Raw genomic sequence first — 17,143 nt, forward strand, 5'->3', positions numbered from 1 at the left:
GAGCCTTGCATCGCTTGGCGCGGCTGGAGTGGGCTCACCAACCTTGTGCCCATCACGCAGTGTGGGGACGACTGATGACAAAGCTTGAACCCTCAAAGAGACGAAGATAGGTTGCAGTGGTAGCTGGTACGGAAAAGAACCTGATCATGACCCAAGGTAGTCTGTAATATTGCTGTCCAAAGACGAGCTTTCTCGCGAGTCTAACTATCAAGGCTGACTATCACTCTCGTGGGCGATGTCACAAGAAGAGAATCATATACACATGCCAGCGCATGTGCTCAACGCGCGCCAATCCACAGCGCTGGAACGCATCAATTGCACAAGATCAAAGGGCGCTGATATACCCAAACCGCATTCGGAGACCATATCTCGCCCTGTCCTCTGTCCCAGGTGTCGTTTTGAGTTCCATCTCTTCTCAAGTCCCTTCTGGGTGTGGGGCCAACATTTGCCCCTGATCAGAGCTGATATCTCCGGTCCTCCTTATCTGATCCAAACCGGCCGATTGTTGTATCATATCGACAATGACATCCTGGTAACATTCACAAATGGGATACATGAGTCTCAGTGCTCTGTGGTGGTAGTATAAACATGAAGTGGTCGTGACGTGCTGAAATTGTTCAAAGTGGACGAGTGAATCGAAGTGACGGTACTGCTTCTGCTTGCTCTGCTTACTCCTCAGTCAACGCATCGTCTTCCGGCTCTCGCCATTCGCGAGATTGCTCGGTCAATCGTTTGATGCCAGCGACGCGGTCTGCCCAGAGAGACTCGGCTGCAGACCGGAAAGTGTAGGCCCGCTGTGACGAAATGACGCCGATGGCTTGAAGGACTGCTTTGCGTGAATCTCGCGAGAACACGGCCGGATGATTAATCCACTCTAGGCTGGACTCGATTTCGGCGTCCAGCGCATTGATGGTTAACGAGTCAATGCCGGACGGCCGAGCGATGGGGGTACTTGACTCCGAGTGCGGGCTGTGGTCTCTATGGTGTCGATCTGGCGTCCCATCCATCATTGGTTGCTTCAAGTCGCTCGGGCTGTGTCGTTTGCTTCCATTTTGCACCGCAGCTGGTGGGAGTGGTGGCAAACTGCCTTTGCCCAACCCCTTCAGGATGGTGCGAGTCTCGTTCAGTAAGTGGTGGGCACGGTCATGCTGCCCTCGTGAGACAAGTGTCAGAGCGCGGGTGAGCATGTCTGAAGTGAGGAGCTCCATTCGCCTCTGCACAATATGTGGGTGAGGTGGAATCGGTGGCGTGGCTGGTCGGCTATTGGGTCTCTGTTTGGTCGAAGGCGGTAGCATGGTGATGGCAAGCAACGATGGTCGAGAGAGCTGTACCAGGGTGCCATCCCGAAGTACATCACCAAATGAAAGATCTGCCTGCAGAATGGGCACTTCCTCCACACTCTGAATACGGGAGTCGTCGTTTTCCAGCGATCCACCCAGGGCTTCTAGTCCAGACACGATAGATTCCCAGGCATCTTGTGGGGCCTGCTCCTGAGTGGTATTGTCGGCCTCAATCGCAAGTTGCACCAGGATGTCACGCTTGTCGCCAAAGTGCAGGTCGCCCAACGAAGCTTCAGCATCGCGACCCGCAGCACGCCTCGTGGTTTGCAGTGCACCGTTGATCTTGACGAACTTGGCTGGCGATCCCTCTGGCAGCTTCAACCTGAGCTTCACGTTCTGATGCGATGTCGATTGCACAGCACCAAGCACGCCGGCAGCGCATTCGCGGAGCATCATCCAATCCTTGACGTAGACGTAGGCGCCTTTTGTGCGGGATGACAACTCAAGCATGCTATCCGGTCGGTGTGTCAGACCCAGTCCGAAGGAGTAGATCCCCACCCTGGAGATGTTAGCCGAGATTCGAAAGCTGACAGACTTCTGTACTTACTTGGCAGCTTCGGCCCTTTGGACCACAAAGTCAACGCTGTCCACGTCTGAGGTCGAAGAGTCACTGATGAGCATGATCGACGAGATTGGATTCGCCGCTCGCCGTTGCATGAGCAAATCCATTGCCACGTTGGCGCCCTCGACCACATCGGCCCTGAGGCTCTTTTGGCCGACGGGCTTGATTGAGTTGAGCACCTTGTTCCATCCAGGCCAGGTTTTAGTGGTCATGCCTACGAGAGGCACGCCGCCCCCACTGGAACCGAACGTGACTAGGCCCATACGATCTCTCTCGCCGAGGTTTGCGACGAGAAATGACAGTGTATCTTTCAACAGCTGGATCTTCAAGCCTTGCATAGACGATGAGACGGGAATGACCACTACAATATCAACCGGGACATGAGGCGAGTATGGCATACCCAGCGCTCGGCGGTCTGTCGAAGGTCTGTTGGAAGAATACTCTGTCGGAGCGGTGGTGGCGGACTTAGGACCGCCATAGGAGGATGCGATAGAAGCAGCTCGTCGCGCACCCTTGGTGTGTCGAGAATACTCATCGTCGTCCGTGCCAGAGGTATCGGGCTCGTAATCGTTAGTACGAAGCGATGGTGGTGGTGCATGTAAGCCAAGCAGGGCCCGATGCCACATGTCGTATTGGTCCATATTCTGGAAAGCTAGGTGGAACGTCGGCAACTCATTGACCGACAGATTCAGCGTCAAGATCTGCTCGTGCGGAGCTGGCTGAACCTGCTTGAGATGTTTCCTGATCAGGATGGATCCCTTCAGGGTGCATCGTGTCACCTTTCGGCCTGAATCGGTGATGATCGGAGCTTGATTTGTTTTCTTTTCCTTGACACAGATAAGCATCTCGCCGAAGAGATAGCACTCCAGCTCCTGCCATGACTGTCGGTCCTTGCCTACGCGTATGACACCGTGAAGTCGGAGGCTGCCGAAGCGTTGAAATTCGAGTCCGTGCCAGTTATCGACCCGCATGCGCAGCTCCTCGGTAATGTCATCCAGTTCCTCCGGTGACTCGTACGGCTCGAAGTGTTTGTGGACTTCTGATGGTGGCGGCGCGGGATGGGAATATCCACGCCCGGCACCGGGATCGGACGGAAGAGGGGGCACAGGGGGCGCGTTTTGCATATCATCGTACTGCCATCTGCTTTCCGGGACCTCAATTGTGACTAAACACGCAAGGCTTTGCTGCTGACGCGATCGATTCATGGTCGGGAACTCGCTGCGTACCGTTACGCTGGGATAGGGGATGCTGCCCTTGGTGTCCTTGGACAAGGCTCCAGGTACACTTGTCTCCATAGCGTGTAGATCGTAGTCGTGCTTGCGAGAGTGGCCATTCGACTCGTGGCCCAGGTCCGAGGAGGCTTGACCGCTGTTGGTTCTAGAATGAATGGTGGGCTGGTTGCCAATACCTAACCGCTCGATGCGCATGCGCTGGCTGTCTCGGCTGTCTCGATTCGGGTTCTCCCTGCTATTGCGGCTGTACATGTCTCGGCTATATGTGTGAACACTGTTCTGGTCTTCTGGCTGCGGAGGGGGCGCCTGACGTTCCCATGGCATCGGTGTATGACTCGAGGATCGATCATCTCTCATTTCCTTTTGTGCGACTGACCTTACAATGTTACTCAGCTTGCCTTGTGGTCGTTAGCGTTGCTCAGAAGGAATCTGGGTTTCCTTGAACTTACTCAAGTCAAGGATGCTCCCGCCTCGGAACGTGTCGAGTCCAAGGGGGGCGTCGCATGTTGGGCAATATTGGGATTGAGCATCAGTCTCCTTGATATACTCGTAGAAGCATGCTTCGTGGGCAACATGGCCGCACGAGAACTGCAGCACCCTCTCTCCTCGGAGGGTATGTTCGAGCGGCTCTTCGCAGGCGGCGCATTCTCCACCTACAAACGTCCTCTCGCGCCTGGACCGCGATCGGTCGGTGTCCATCAAGGCCGTCATAGGATGTCCAGCTCCCGGCACGTGTGCCGTCGGCGAAGGAGGGATGCGCTGTTCTCGAGTGGTCTGGTATCGAACGTGCTTCTGCTGTTTGCGGCCGGTGTCTGAGCGTGTAGATCCTGACGACGAGATGCTGGCTTGCTTGGAGCTGTGGTGTGTCTTCTGGGCCGATGAGGAGGCTCCGCCGCGACGTCTCCCAGCAGCGTCTTCTATTACAGTGAAGGAATAAGGGTCAGTCAAGGTCTTTGGGAAGTTGAAACAGGGCTCGGGAACCAGGGTCATGTTAAGTGAAACAGAACAAAGCAAGGTCTTACGCAGTTCGACCCCGGAAGGTTGGTGGATGCCGGTGGCGCGGGATCTGTCCCTGGGACGAGTCAAGAGACCCAGTTCATAAAGATTCTCTTCCGTCTGCTGGGAATGTTCGGCGTTGGAGCGGCTGTACTTGTTCATATGGCAGGGAACTTCCGGTTGGAGCAACGGTCGGGCAATAGCGAGAAGCAATCTCAATCAGGTCGCAGAAGAAAGAGGAGATCATCCACCTCTCTCGAGAGCCACGTGGATACAGAAACCTTTGAAGCATCAATTGGCGTCGGAGTGGGCTCGGGAGCAGGGCACCAGCGTTACAGTCATTTAAGAGCAGGCGATAGACACAGCTTGCAAGCGGAAGAAATTGGAGTGGGCTCTCCCACCAAAGTATCAGTCCGACCTAGCTTAGCTGCCTTTCTGGAGATGCACAAGGTGGGGAACTGAGCTTTGGCAGCGTGTGAGCCATCTTTTTAGGTCGCTGATCGTTCAACAGGCGGCGCGGATGCTGCTGCACGATAACGGGGTCTTGCTGAGCTGCTAAGCCCAACTTGCAGGACAGGACGCCACAGGTCCACGAGGTGCCTCTTGAGCATGACGTGACCCACATTCGCGCCTTGAGTCCAGCATGGCGTAGCTCTTGGGACCATCGACAGCCGTACTTCCTGTCGAAGAGTAGTAGTGCTGCAGGCTATGACTCGCTATGCCGACGGCGAGACATCGCTACGAGCAACAACACCGTCAATCCAGACGGAGTTTCCCTCGCCCATATCATTGTGCATCTGCATGGACCCGTAGGCACAATGTGCACAGAGCCGCCACGGGAAGAGCCTGTCCTTTGAGTGGCCGGCTTCCCGCACAATCCTCCGCCCCAGGATTCGTGCACGCCGCCTGGACGGGGGCCCAAAATTCCGACACTTTAACAAGTAGGGGGGAACGTTAGGCTTTGGCATCAATCCTTGCTGGCACGAGCAAGCAGTAACCCTACCCGTACGATTGGCACGAAAAAAGGGGTGACGGCCTGCGGAGCCAGGGCAAGGTTCTTACGCTACGGGAAGCTCAGTCAACTTCCGGCTGCACGCCAGAACTGCGGAGCGCCCAGGCCTAGCCTACCATCCGTCGGCTTGTGTCTGGCTGTCTCGTGGTGCTCGAGTGCCGACCCATCTGTCTGTCCCCTGTTGCCTCACGCCATCTGCGCCTCCACTTTGCTCCTCGGAAGCATTTGAGACTGGCGCTGCACTGGCTTTCAGAGCGGATGGCCGAGGCCGCGTGCAGGCGAGGCGATCTGGTTGTCGCCTAGCACTGAAACTACCCTTATGCCGTATTCCATGCCAGCCTCTGGAGTCTCGGGGCGTTGCTTCAGCACCTCAACACCACCGACACCGATGCGAAATCCGCTAAGATACAACGATTAGCCGCTGTATGCGTAGGCTGTGCCTCTCCTCCGAGGTCTATTGTGTGTGTTTGTAGATCACGATTTCACGGACAGCTGCCTGCGAGGCTGGCTCATGACTAGCCGTCCGACTCATGTCAGGTACGGCACGAGGAAGCTGCTGCACGCCCCTCTTGGGCTACTGCTGCAGGGTGTCAGCCACGGCGCCACTGGGGCTGCCAGTTGCTTTAGCTGCAGCCCGCAGACATGGCCATACTAAGAGAGCCAGTGATATTGAGGGCACTCCCATGAAGACACCAGTGGTCCGGTTATCGCAAGACCAGGAAGCCATTCGGCAGGATTCTGCTCGTGCACCACATGGCGAGCCAGGCGACATCGAGATGTATCGGCCACAGCCAGGCACCGCCGTGCGATTATTGGTGCGCAGCATCGTTCATCTCTCTTCCATGCAGCTACAATGATTTAGCTCATTGTGCAACGGTCGGCAGTGTTAGGACATCTTTACTATAGAGAAGGGTATCACGCCGGTCTGGCATGCTGGGGCCAATTCTGCTTGAGTGCAGCTGCTGAGCAGGGAGCACCCTTGTCCGCGCAGAGGAACTCTAGTCAATGGGCCAACGCCACCGTGGCCAACCTGACGTGTAGACAGCAAATGGTCACAGCTCAACGATACTGGCAGTTTGTGACAGCAGTAGTGGCAAGCTGCTGTCTCGATTCAAAATCGACCGGTAGTCCATGCTGGCTGCCATAGCCGATCGATTCTCTCAAGCGAGCGTCATAGGCTATCTTCAGCAAGGTCCTGTCTCTCGAAACGCGATGCGCAGTTCATCGCTTCCTTTCCAGGACTTCATCCTTGCGAATGGCAGATGCTGGCCAGGCCGGGTCACGGAGCAAGCGAGAGTGCCTGCCAAATCAGTCGGACATGGTGTGTTTCACGCCGCCTCGTTTGGCTTGGTCCCCATTCGACGGTAGACAGGGATATCTGCCGGCCTCCAGCCCCGGGGGAAGTGCCTTCGGATCGAAGTCATGAAACACAAAATCCCCGCAGCAACAGGTCGTGCGCTTGCGATATGTGTAATACCGGTAACAATCACTGTGTCAGAATCTACCTGTGACGTCCTAGAGAATGATGCAGGCAAACACAATCCTGCCTGCCACAATGTTTGATGCCCTGTCCGCTGCTTCGTCTTTGACAGAACGATCGACACAGTGCATAGGTGCAGACAAGGATGGTGCATGCGCCTACACAAAAGGTTGCAGTGGAGGGCAGGACCCGCGAGCGAGAACTACCGATGTGTCGGTTTCTGCGACATCGAATCTCGCGTCACCCACTCGTGGGGTCGAGTTCTTCACGACCCACGATGTACTGTAAGCTGCGAACGTCTGTAGGTCGATGAAGATCTCGGCATTGAGTAAAAACGCGTTTCTTCTTGTAGTACAAGTGGGCATCTATCTGCCACCGGACCTCGCCGGCTTGAGAAGCAACACCTGCAACAGTAGTCAATATGGTCAGTTGCAGCTTCCAGCGACCCTGCACTCAGGCAGCTGGCATTTCTAGAGTCGTTGCTGCAGGCGCGTTAGGCGGATGTGTCAAACGCATCCCTGCCCACCCGACGTTGTGGCCCTGTCTCGCAAATCAGCAGGTTCGTGGCCCGACGGACTCTACCTGAACACAGGAACCTCACAACGTGGGTCTATGAGTGCAACGTATTCTATGGGCCCCTCTTCTAAAAGGACTCCTCCCTCCATGGAAAATAATTTCCAATCCTGTCGTCGAAACCAAAGTCCAGCGAAGTCTTGCCTCGGCCGTCCACATGCAATGCTTACCGTCCGGACATCAATGAGGTCAAAACAGGCACTGTCTCGCTTAAGTGATCGTCCATTGCAGGCATCATGTCTGCCACTCGCCACCCTCAGGTGCGAGCACCACTCCGCAGCTGGGTTGTAAGAAGCTGGGTAATGGAAGATGACAATTGGCGACAATCCGGTACACCCAGCCAGCCACCAAGCAGGACTGCGTCGTTGTTTGCCATGGGCATCATGACTATCTTGCGAGACCGTCAACTCATCGTGCAGCTACAAGGAAGCTTTTGGTGAATCTGGGAACGCCTCCAGGCGCTGATCCCGTGGGTCACCCCCAGTCGAACCATCACATACAACCGCATGAACACCGCCTATCACTCGAGCTAAGAGTTTTCGAAAGGCTACTACTGCATCCTCACCCTGGCCTGAGGCGCAAGGTCGATCGACATCAATGTGTCACGGCAGGGACAGAAGTGCAAGGTGTACCGCTATTGACTGTCACAACCGGAAGCCACTTGAAGGCATCCAAGTGCGCGCCGCGCCTTCTAACCAGAAAACTGACCATGACCGAGCCAACTTGTCAGGGATCGGCTCGGGCGGCCCTGGCGTTCCATCCCACCCCAAAAGTCTGAAACAGAAGGTTGCATGCTCCGTATCGCCACTGGCGAGGCTTCGTCTCATAAGAGCTGTCCGAACCAAGTGTTTCTCGGCCGCTGTTGCTTCCTGGTTAGCACAACACGAGCCATGGACACCTCCACCTCAGCCACTGGCAACATCATTTATTGCTCTGTGGCCGGATCGGCATGGATAGTTCGCACGAATTGCAATCCAGAATGATGTGGGAAGCTGAACAGACAAGATCCGCCCTCGCCTATCGAAGAAGCTAGTGGCCGGAGCGCTGAGGGCTAGCAACCGCGGACTGCCTTAGGTTGCCCGCTCCAAGAATTACGAAGTACCACGGCTTCCTCACGCCGCGGGAGCGACGTCCCTCAGGCCCATCACTAACGCACAGTTGCCGACCTTTCGTACGGGACGTGCGGAAGCACGCTTGAAAGGTAAAGACCAGCACAAGACGCTTGATGTACTTCTCGTAATCTCGACTTTCGATATCGGCGCCGCCATGCCCACTTGCCAATCCCTCGTGATGCTTCTTTGCGTTTACAACCTACCGAAGGAAAGCCGCCACCGCCACGTGCGTGCCGCGTTGACTTCATCTGGCCCTGGCAGCACGGCTATCGTTGTCATCCCTACTGGTAGGGACCCGAGCACACTCTCGTCCCGCAAACGAAAGGAAAAGATCATCAGGAACCTCCCCGTGCCTAACACGAGGTCAACAAGCTTGCGAGAAATCGAAAGCCAAAATCAATGCCTGCCAGCCAGCCGATCCTCGGATGCCGGAGGCATGGTACACATAAAGTTTTCGGGGGGGGGCGGTCAGCGAACGTGACTCGGGACCGGCCCCCGAATCCCAGGGGAGGAAAAGGACAACATACTGTATGTAAATGATCGGCAGGGGCGTTTTTTTGCCTTTTGCAAGGACAAAGGAAAGGGTGGGTAGGCAGATTGAACAATTGTTACTGGATAATCACCATTATTGACTGGCGAAAGATTAGATGTGAGATCACGGGCTTGAAGGTTCATTGCGCACTTTCCCGCGTGGCTTTGCTTCTTCGTGTCTTCCTTCTTCCAGAAGAAGGCTCCAAAACTCCAAAACTCTCTCTCACTAGTCCGTCCGCCTACTCATTCCGCCGGTCGGGTTGGCAGAATGCTTCGCACATGCGGTTTGCGACGTGCTCATTGGATCAACAGATCAACAATCGTCTTCTGGTGTCTTGCGCTTCTCCGCCCGGTTCTCAGCGGACTCCAGCGAGAAGAAAGCAATGTACGAAAGTTGCTCCGCTGTACTGTGCCATAGACTTTTGGTGCACTAAGCGAATACGGGCAGTAGGTGCCACTGCCATCATTGGCGTCATTGGCATCTTCTTTCACGTCAATGCCCAGTCCCAACTCTTGATCCTCTTTGACGATTGCGCCTGCCGGCCCACCCAGTCCAGGACTGACGACGGTTTCTGCACTGCGGCGTGCTGAAACATTGCAAAGTAAGATTGCGAAAAACAAGGGCGAGTTGGAGAGGCGTGGACTCGCAGCCTGTCATGACCCAGGTGAGGTTGTGCCAAAGTAACGAGCTATGGGGAATGCAAGTGCAGATCGCACGACAGCCCGCCCTCCCGGTGGAAAGCCCGGGAGGGTTTATTGTCCCATGTGTACAGTACGTAGGTAGGGGCGGAGAAGTGCCATGTGGTGTGGTCCATTAGGGTGCTCACCCACCCACCTGGGATAATGGTACGAGTTGTGGGTAGTGCTAAATGTAGGTACGCTTCATTAGGAGATCTTCTTTGAAGTCATGGTTTGCATTATTGGCATCAGTCGGCGGCTCTCCTAGTGGCGTCCTGCTCAGCATGCAGTAGGCCTTGCGCTTCTGCGTCTTGTGCGTCATCGACGGCCGCGCCTTGTTCCACAGGCTCTTCTCGGAGGACTCCGGTGCCGGCAACAAACGATTGGGACTTGTGGGCGTCCTCTGTCGCGTTCAGGATCCACCACACGTCTTTCTTGGTGAGGATGCCTTGGAATGCCCCTTTTTCCACCAGGAGGAGATTTCGGAGACCCAGTGACTGGAACATGCTTACGGCGAGTTGGAATGAGCTGTTTGCGTTCAGTGTTATGGGAGTTTGATCCATCCATGGCCGCAGGTCGAGCGCCTCGCCTGTCGTGATCTCGGGACTGAATCTGAAGTAGCATTTGATATCGTCTCGCTCATGCTCCCCCGTGCTGCCTGGCCTTTTGGTTACAACCGCGTGATTCAGGGCAAACGCCAGCTCGGTCCGCGAGATGTACCCTAGCAGCGTCTTTTTGGTCAGCCGCTGACTTCGAAAGTGTGTCGACTCAGACGCTTCTTCGTCTCCTACGCTTGACGTGATCACGGGATATCCCCGGTATTTGGCCTTCTTCAGGATGCCGCGAAGTTCCCCGATGGTATATGATATAGACGCATTGAGGCACGTCATATCTGCCACTTCAGTCATCACGTTAGAGACTGGCACATGGGGCAGCTGCGTATTGTCTTTGTTGTCGATGTATGGGTATTGGTTGAGATAGATCCAGGTCTCATAGATGCCCCTCTTTGAAATGGCGTCTCCTATCCACTTCGCCAGCATGACGGCAATCATGATCGGCAGGACGTATGACAATGCCCCCGTAAGCTCGAACATAATGGCAACAATCGAAACTGTCAGTCTCGTCACGCCTGCTAGTGATGCAGCCGCACCCACGATAGCATACGTCCCTGGTATGACGCATGGAACGTCAGGTTCACAGGCAGCAAAGAAGATCGATCCAGTGAACCGCCTCTGGAGCATCTCCATTGCAACTCCCACTGCTCTTCCGGCGAGTGCACCAATGGCAAGTGATGGCAGAATGACACCAGCAGGAATGGGCAGCCCGAAAGTGATCAGCGCGAGGAGAGATCCAAGTCCTGACGCTGTGACCAGCAGCGATGTCATAGATATAGAGCCTGCAGCCGTGGCTTTGCAAAGGCCGAAGATGTCTGTATTGCCTGTGGTGGCACAATCGGCGAAGAGTGTGGATAGCAGCTCAGAAAGTTGCGCTCGCATAAAAATGTTTGGAAAGTTGATAACGGCAGTCAGCCCCGATATCACCAGAACTTCGAGAAGCTGTTGATTCCGTAGGGGGTTAAGCTCGGATCGTCGGAAGCGTGTGACCAGCATGTTGAGGTGGATGAACAGGCCTCCAAAGATTCCTCCAAGAATCCCGAGCGTTAGGAAGGGCAACATCTCGAAACTGTGCCAGTCACTAGAGTGCGTTACCTGGAACAGAACAATCTTGCCAGTGTGGAAGGGGTTTAGAGCCTGAAGCGTAACGGCCGCAACCATGGCGCAGACGAATGACTGCCACATGGTCTTATCCGGGAAGTAGTATGACAGCTGCTCCAAGGAGAAAAGGACTCCTCCGATGGGAGCGCCGAAAGCAACTGAGATTCCCGCAGCAGATGCAGCCGACAGCACCTCTCTTTTGCGAGCTTCATTCTGACTCAAGCTTGAGAAAGGCTTCATGATCATGTTAGCGCAGCAACAAGCCACATGAACAAGTGGCCCTTCTTTACCAACCCAGAGGCCGGATGAAACTGCAAGGCAAAGGCCGAGAGACTTCGTGACCAGGGTCCATCCCCCTAGAAACCGTCGAATGACAAAGCCTCCCAGCACGGTCTTGATTTCCGGAATGCCGCTCGACTTAGCGTACGTCGAATATTCTTTTACCAAAAGCGCTGCGCAAAGAGCGAAGATGACCGCAAAGCAGACGAAGAGAACGAACTCAACGGTATAACCGAGACCGCCATTGGATATCCCTAGGGCCTCTCGCCAAGGCGTCCAGTCCGCGCATTGCGTCGAGTCGTCGTGGCCCCAACAGCAGAACTGACGGCTGAGATAGAATTGTCCACCATCGGCACCGGTCTTGCAATAGCCTTGCTTGATATCTCCTAGCCAGTCTGACGCGATGCTAATGGCAGCAGCAACGATGCCAACCGAGATGCCGGTCAGAACGAGCACGACCCAAACATGACTGTCATCTGCCAGTTGCTTCAGACTCCGCGTGATACCGTGGGCTCCTGCTAGTAGTCGTTTGACCCTCTGTCGCTCTTTTGCGTATTCGAAAATCCAGTCAATCGCACTCAGATCATCGTAGCCGACTCTTCGAACTCCAGCCCCTTCAACATACCAATCCACAGCCTCCTTGCTAGTATCTACACGGCTAGTGGGGCCTGATGTTTCTGCTTGCGTTTCCGCACCTGTGGTGACGGGAGGGCGTGGTGAGGCGGCATAAGGGGCGTAGTTAGAGCGGGGATTTGAGGCCGCCGGACGGTCAGACAAGAGTCGATCATCGAGAACTCGAGATTGCTTGTGTTGATTAGATCTAACTGGCGGTAAGCAACGCTGCCGCGCTATGAGAGGAAAGCACAACATACAAAGAAGAGAGGTCTCCCGCATCGTCCTCGTCCGGCATAATCGGGCTCGAATCGTCCTGGTCGAACAGTTTGCCGGATGGGACTGCCATGGCTTGAGGCTAAACAACGCCGCCAGCTCGATGATCGTGTTCACATTGCCCAGCCAGGCTATGGGTGCTGACGATTGGGGCAAGACACAAAAGCCATCAACCGGGAAACAATATCAAGTGTCTTCGCGGGCGCGGGCACATGCGCGACTAGGGGCCGCGACTTTGGATCGACGTCAAATATCCGGAGAAATCATCGTTCCGGGCTCCGCATTTTAAGTACAGATGTACTTCGATCAAGTAGTAAGCATCAGGGGCGAACACATCTCGCAATACATTCTGGGAAGCAAAGCCTCTATTCATTTGTTACAGAAGCGGACATACCCTCGTAAGTCGTTGTCGCGGTCTTGCTTATCCGATAGCCTTGTAATTTCCTCCCGGACCAACCTCCAGCTGTCCATCCTTGACCATGCTACCCAAGAAATCCTTCAGCTCCTCATTGCTGAATGGAAAGCCTCCAGGCACCACAATGTTGAGCATCATGGCTATCCGTGGCAGGGGCATAGCGCCTTGGTTAGTAAGCATACTGACCACGAACTGGTGATACATGGCCATCTTCTGCCGTCGCTCTTCTTCCTCGGCCTCTCTTGCTGCTTGAGCCGCTGCGGCCTCCGCTGCGGCTGCAGAAGCGTCCTGCTTGCCACTCGCGTCTGCCATGACAACATCGCCTCCATCTGGAAGCGTCTCAAGCACGGTGAAGGCGTCATTGCCCGCCTCGACGAGAACTCTCTTCGACACCCAGAAAATACAGGCCGACCGCACCAGAACTGCCGACAAGGACTGCTCAGTGGCAATCTCGGACACTGTCTTAGTGCCCGCGGATTCTAGTCTATCCTGAAACGCATAGATGACTGTGGCCTGGTAGGGCAAGACACTTTCACGGACCGTTCGATCTTCCAGCTGGAGTTCAATGTCAACCCGACCAAGAGATGGAACCCAGGTGATCTGCCGTGACTGCTTCAACTGCTCGAAGCCTTTCTCATATACGCTCTGTGCCCGTAGAACTTCAGACGGCAGAGTGAAAGCTTGATCACTCATAGGTGGCCAAAAAAGGCGAGACAGAACTTTGGCGTGCAGTTGAGGCATCGGATTGTTCGCTGCTCCGCCGGCCAGATCGTGGTGGATCGCAGCATCGACTTTGCTAGATTCAAGCACATCTCGAAGCATGACTTCACAAGCCTGAAGGGCACTGTCGCCGAAGCGAGCCTTGAGATGGTTCAGAACGCTGACTTCGTGCTCGTAATTTCCGGTGCTTTGTAGGAGGCGGTCGCCAAGTAGCGCCTGCAGCTCTTTGACGAATATCTCTTTCGACTCGAAAAGTGAAGTTAGGCTGCCGATTACATCTGTGGTAGTTGACTTCATGTAGTCTGGAGCAGCATCAATTGGGTCCGGAAGCCACTTCATGTTGTCCCAGTCGAGCTCTCCGTCGCCGCTTTCGTCCATATCTTGCGCGCGATGCAGCTCTTCAGCAACCTCAACAAGAGCCTCTCCATCCACATCGCTTTCCTTGCCAGGCTCACTCAGTAGACCACTGACAATGACCTTAACTGTATCGTCTCGCTCGCGAAGATATCTTCGCACATGTTTTGCGACACGATCGAGGAGAACGCCCTTGGGGTCCAACTGTCGGAAAGCTCTAATGATGGCGATGTACAGATGCAGGATGTCTATGGTTGATGATCCAGATTGCAGAGTTCGGTCTGAGAGCACCGCTATAAAGTTGTTGGTCAAGTATGTTCTGGTCGCTGGATTCACAACGAAGTGCCTCAGATCTCCGATGATGTTGTGGACCACGGTGTTGTTGGGTTTCTCGGTGGCGATGGCGGCGAAGAGCTCTTCCGTCCTCAATGCGCCCAAGTAAGTGAGGGCAGTGGCATGCCATCTGTTCTGCTCGTCTTTGTACATATCAGGCAGCGGAGATGAGAGATCAGTATTAGTGAGTATAACCACGGTGTATCTCAAAAACTGGCCGAGGATGTATTTGCTCCAGAATTCGAGATGGTCGACCACGTCGGCTCTGTACAATCCTCTGTAGGCCCAGCGAACATATTCTTTGACAAGACGATTGAGGACATCAGCGAGTAATTTTTGAAGCTGGAAAGCCCCAAGTTGGACTTTCGATTGAGCCAGCCCATTTCTTAAATCGGAACCGTCGAGCATGTCATAATACCACATGTAATCTTCGGGCTGTGGCTGCCTTACTCTCGACATGCTCGTGCATTTTGATGGCGGGAAACGGAATGGCTCACCGTCTTCTGTGGCGACGTTTCTGCCCCATGTCCAGGCTTCGGTGTTGATGCCAAGGAGTGGTTTAACGGTCTCGGTGAGCTGGGAGACGATTTCCGCAACGTCAACAACGGGGTAAGTCCTCCTAGTGCTACGGTTTGTAGGTGCGCGAACAGACTTTGAGGTGAAGACCGAGTTGAAGATGCTGATGTTGCGAGCCACAGGCGGTGCCACTACCTTGGCCATCCTGAAAGCGCATCTGTCGCGACGACCCCTAGCATAGCTCCTCTGACTGTGTAATGCTGTTCAACGGCTGTCAGTGTCAGTAAAAGTATTCGATATCAGGCGCACTCCGAAATCGTTGGTGTAGTTAGACATGTGAGGAACGCGACAACGCGATGTTGATGCCAAGCACGGCGTCTTTTGATATCAAATGTCATTAAGCAAAGGGCAATTCCACCATTTGCCGACCACCCCTTCACCAGGAGCGTAGGTATCACAGTAAATCCGGTCTTTTCTGGTTAGCTGTTCAGAGAGTGATCTTGCTTATGTTTGGCTGCTTGCAGATCGCAGCATCCGTTCCCTGTGAAGGCCAGTTCTTCATGGGCGGAACTGCGCCGCTGCCGGCAGCATGCCAGTGGATTCTGGAGTGGATTATCTCCCCCAGTCAGCCATGCGGGGAATCACGCAATATCTATGGTGGAAATATGCCAGGATGAATGTTGCGCGGAGATCCCCTTTGAGCTGACAGCGTTAGGAAAGTACTGTGCTCCCTCCCAGTACAGGAGGTCTTTACGCCAAAGATAAGTGCTTCTTCAGCTTATGCTCTCCAGTCGGCTATACTCGTTTCATCGCGATTATACCCGCCAACACCAAGATCACGCATTCATAAGCCATGGCTCCGGCAGTGGTAGAACCCGATCAGCAAGCTACTCCCAGTCCTCCTGGTGGTAAAGTGAACTCCAAGCACGTCGACCTCTCCATCTTCCCGGATGGTATCAAGACATCTGGCCAGCATGACCCTATCTACGACCAAATAGCCCCCTATAGCGCATTTCCCAAAGCAATCCCGACCACCGCGCCGACATACTGGGAAGCGCCTGACTATGCTGGAAACCCCTCATTATGGCAACATCCTTTATCGTCTGAGGAACTCGCCTCGCTCTCTGCTGCAGCTGACGATTTCATGGCTCAAGATCTGCCGCTGACCGCCATCTCCCCAGCCAACTTTCGCCTCACTCAGCCCTTCAAAGAGGCTCTTGCAAGCATGAGGAATGAGCTACTGAACGGCAAGGGCTTCCTGCTTTACAAAGGCTTCCCCGTCAATGATTGGGGGGTTCACAAATCTGGCGTCGCATACTTCGGCCTAGGCAGTCACCTAGGTCTCCCAGTGTCGCAGAACGGCAAGGGGCATATTCTTGGACATGTCAAAGATTTAGGAGATGACGCTGGCGCCGAAGAAACCCGTATCTACCGTACGACGGCAAGGCAGTTCTTCCACGCTGACGAATGTGATATCGTCGGTTTGCTGTGCTTGGCACGAGCAATGGAGGGAGGTGAGAGTGATATCTCGTCCAGCCATCGTGTGTGGAATGTCCTACAACAGGAACGACCAGACGTGGCCGAGTTGTTGGCGCAACCGATTTGGTATTTTGATCGCAAGGGTGAGGTCAGCAAAGGTCAAGCCGAGTGGATACGTGCTCCGGTGTACTATCTCGAGACTGCTGCCGACGGAAAAGAGCAAAGAGTGTACAGCAAATGGGATCCGTACTACGTGCGATCACTCACGAGATACTCTGACAAAGGTGTCATTCCCCCACTTTCAGCTGCCCAGCTAGAGGCTATCGACGTGCTGGAGGTGACATGCCAGAGAGTGGCTCTACACATGGTATTGGAGGTGGGAGACATTCAATTCGTGGCCAATTCCCACGTTTTCCATGCCAGAACAGCCTATACCGACCATGCTCCATATACAGGGAAGCCGAGGAGACACCTAATGAGATTGTGGCTAGCAACAAGTGAGGATGAGGGTGGCTGGCGGCTTCCTTTTCCCGACAGTAAAGAGAGGAAGCGGGGTGGCATTCAAGTAGATGACCAGGCACCCGCGGCAAAATTGGACGCAGACTAGAAGTGCTTACCTCGACTCACGGGAAGGGCTCTTGTTTTCAGGAATCATAGATATCTTAAATCCACCTGCGTTAAGCGCCATTATCTGTTCAGCTAGCATATTTCTCAACGTTGAATATATATGCATTCAGGGTCCGATGGCTGTGTGAAGGCAGCGTTCTAGTCGAATAACGTAAGACATCGTTACTTGGTTCGTGGCAGAGGCTCTGACCTTCGAGCACAGTGGCACTATCGTATTTGTGCTGTCAGCATAAGTACATCACTGCTTGTGCAACGTGCTTTCCAAGTGACGATGTGGTATACGGCGGCCCATAATGGGGAC

The 17,143-nt window shown here is 54.4% G+C and overlaps 4 protein-coding genes across 4 annotated transcripts; 1 reads left to right on the top strand and 3 right to left on the bottom strand.

The window, feature by feature from the left end:
• Positions 1 to 668: 668 nt before the first annotated feature.
• HMPREF1541_05493 (uncharacterized protein) lies at positions 669 to 3,845 on the bottom strand (the record flags this gene model as incomplete). Its single annotated transcript, XM_008719833.1, has 3 exons — positions 669 to 1,839; positions 1,888 to 3,532; positions 3,584 to 3,845. 3 exons carry the CDS (start codon positions 3,843 to 3,845, stop codon positions 669 to 671), a joined length of 3,078 nt encoding a protein of 1,025 aa, XP_008718055.1.
• A 5,919-nt stretch (positions 3,846 to 9,764) lies between these two features.
• On the bottom strand, positions 9,765 to 12,471 carry HMPREF1541_05494 (uncharacterized protein; the record flags this gene model as incomplete). The annotated part of the gene is made up of 2 exons (XM_008719834.1): positions 9,765 to 12,330; positions 12,383 to 12,471. The coding sequence occupies 2 exons, from the start codon at positions 12,469 to 12,471 to the stop codon at positions 9,765 to 9,767; spliced, it is 2,655 nt and encodes an 884-aa protein (XP_008718056.1).
• A 348-nt stretch (positions 12,472 to 12,819) lies between these two features.
• Positions 12,820 to 14,940, bottom strand: HMPREF1541_05495 (uncharacterized protein; the record flags this gene model as incomplete). Its single annotated transcript, XM_008719835.1, has 1 exon — positions 12,820 to 14,940. The coding sequence occupies one exon, from the start codon at positions 14,938 to 14,940 to the stop codon at positions 12,820 to 12,822; it is 2,121 nt and encodes a 706-aa protein (XP_008718057.1).
• A 649-nt stretch (positions 14,941 to 15,589) lies between these two features.
• On the top strand, positions 15,590 to 16,822 carry HMPREF1541_05496 (uncharacterized protein; the record flags this gene model as incomplete). The annotated part of the gene is made up of 1 exon (XM_008719836.1): positions 15,590 to 16,822. One exon carries the CDS (start codon positions 15,590 to 15,592, stop codon positions 16,820 to 16,822), a length of 1,233 nt encoding a protein of 410 aa, XP_008718058.1.
• Between the last annotated feature and the right edge of the window lie 321 nt (positions 16,823 to 17,143).

Source organism: Cyphellophora europaea (assembly GCF_000365145.1).
Source record: "Cyphellophora europaea CBS 101466 unplaced genomic scaffold supercont1.5, whole genome shotgun sequence".
Taxonomy (NCBI): Eukaryota; Fungi; Ascomycota; class Eurotiomycetes; order Chaetothyriales; family Cyphellophoraceae; genus Cyphellophora; species Cyphellophora europaea.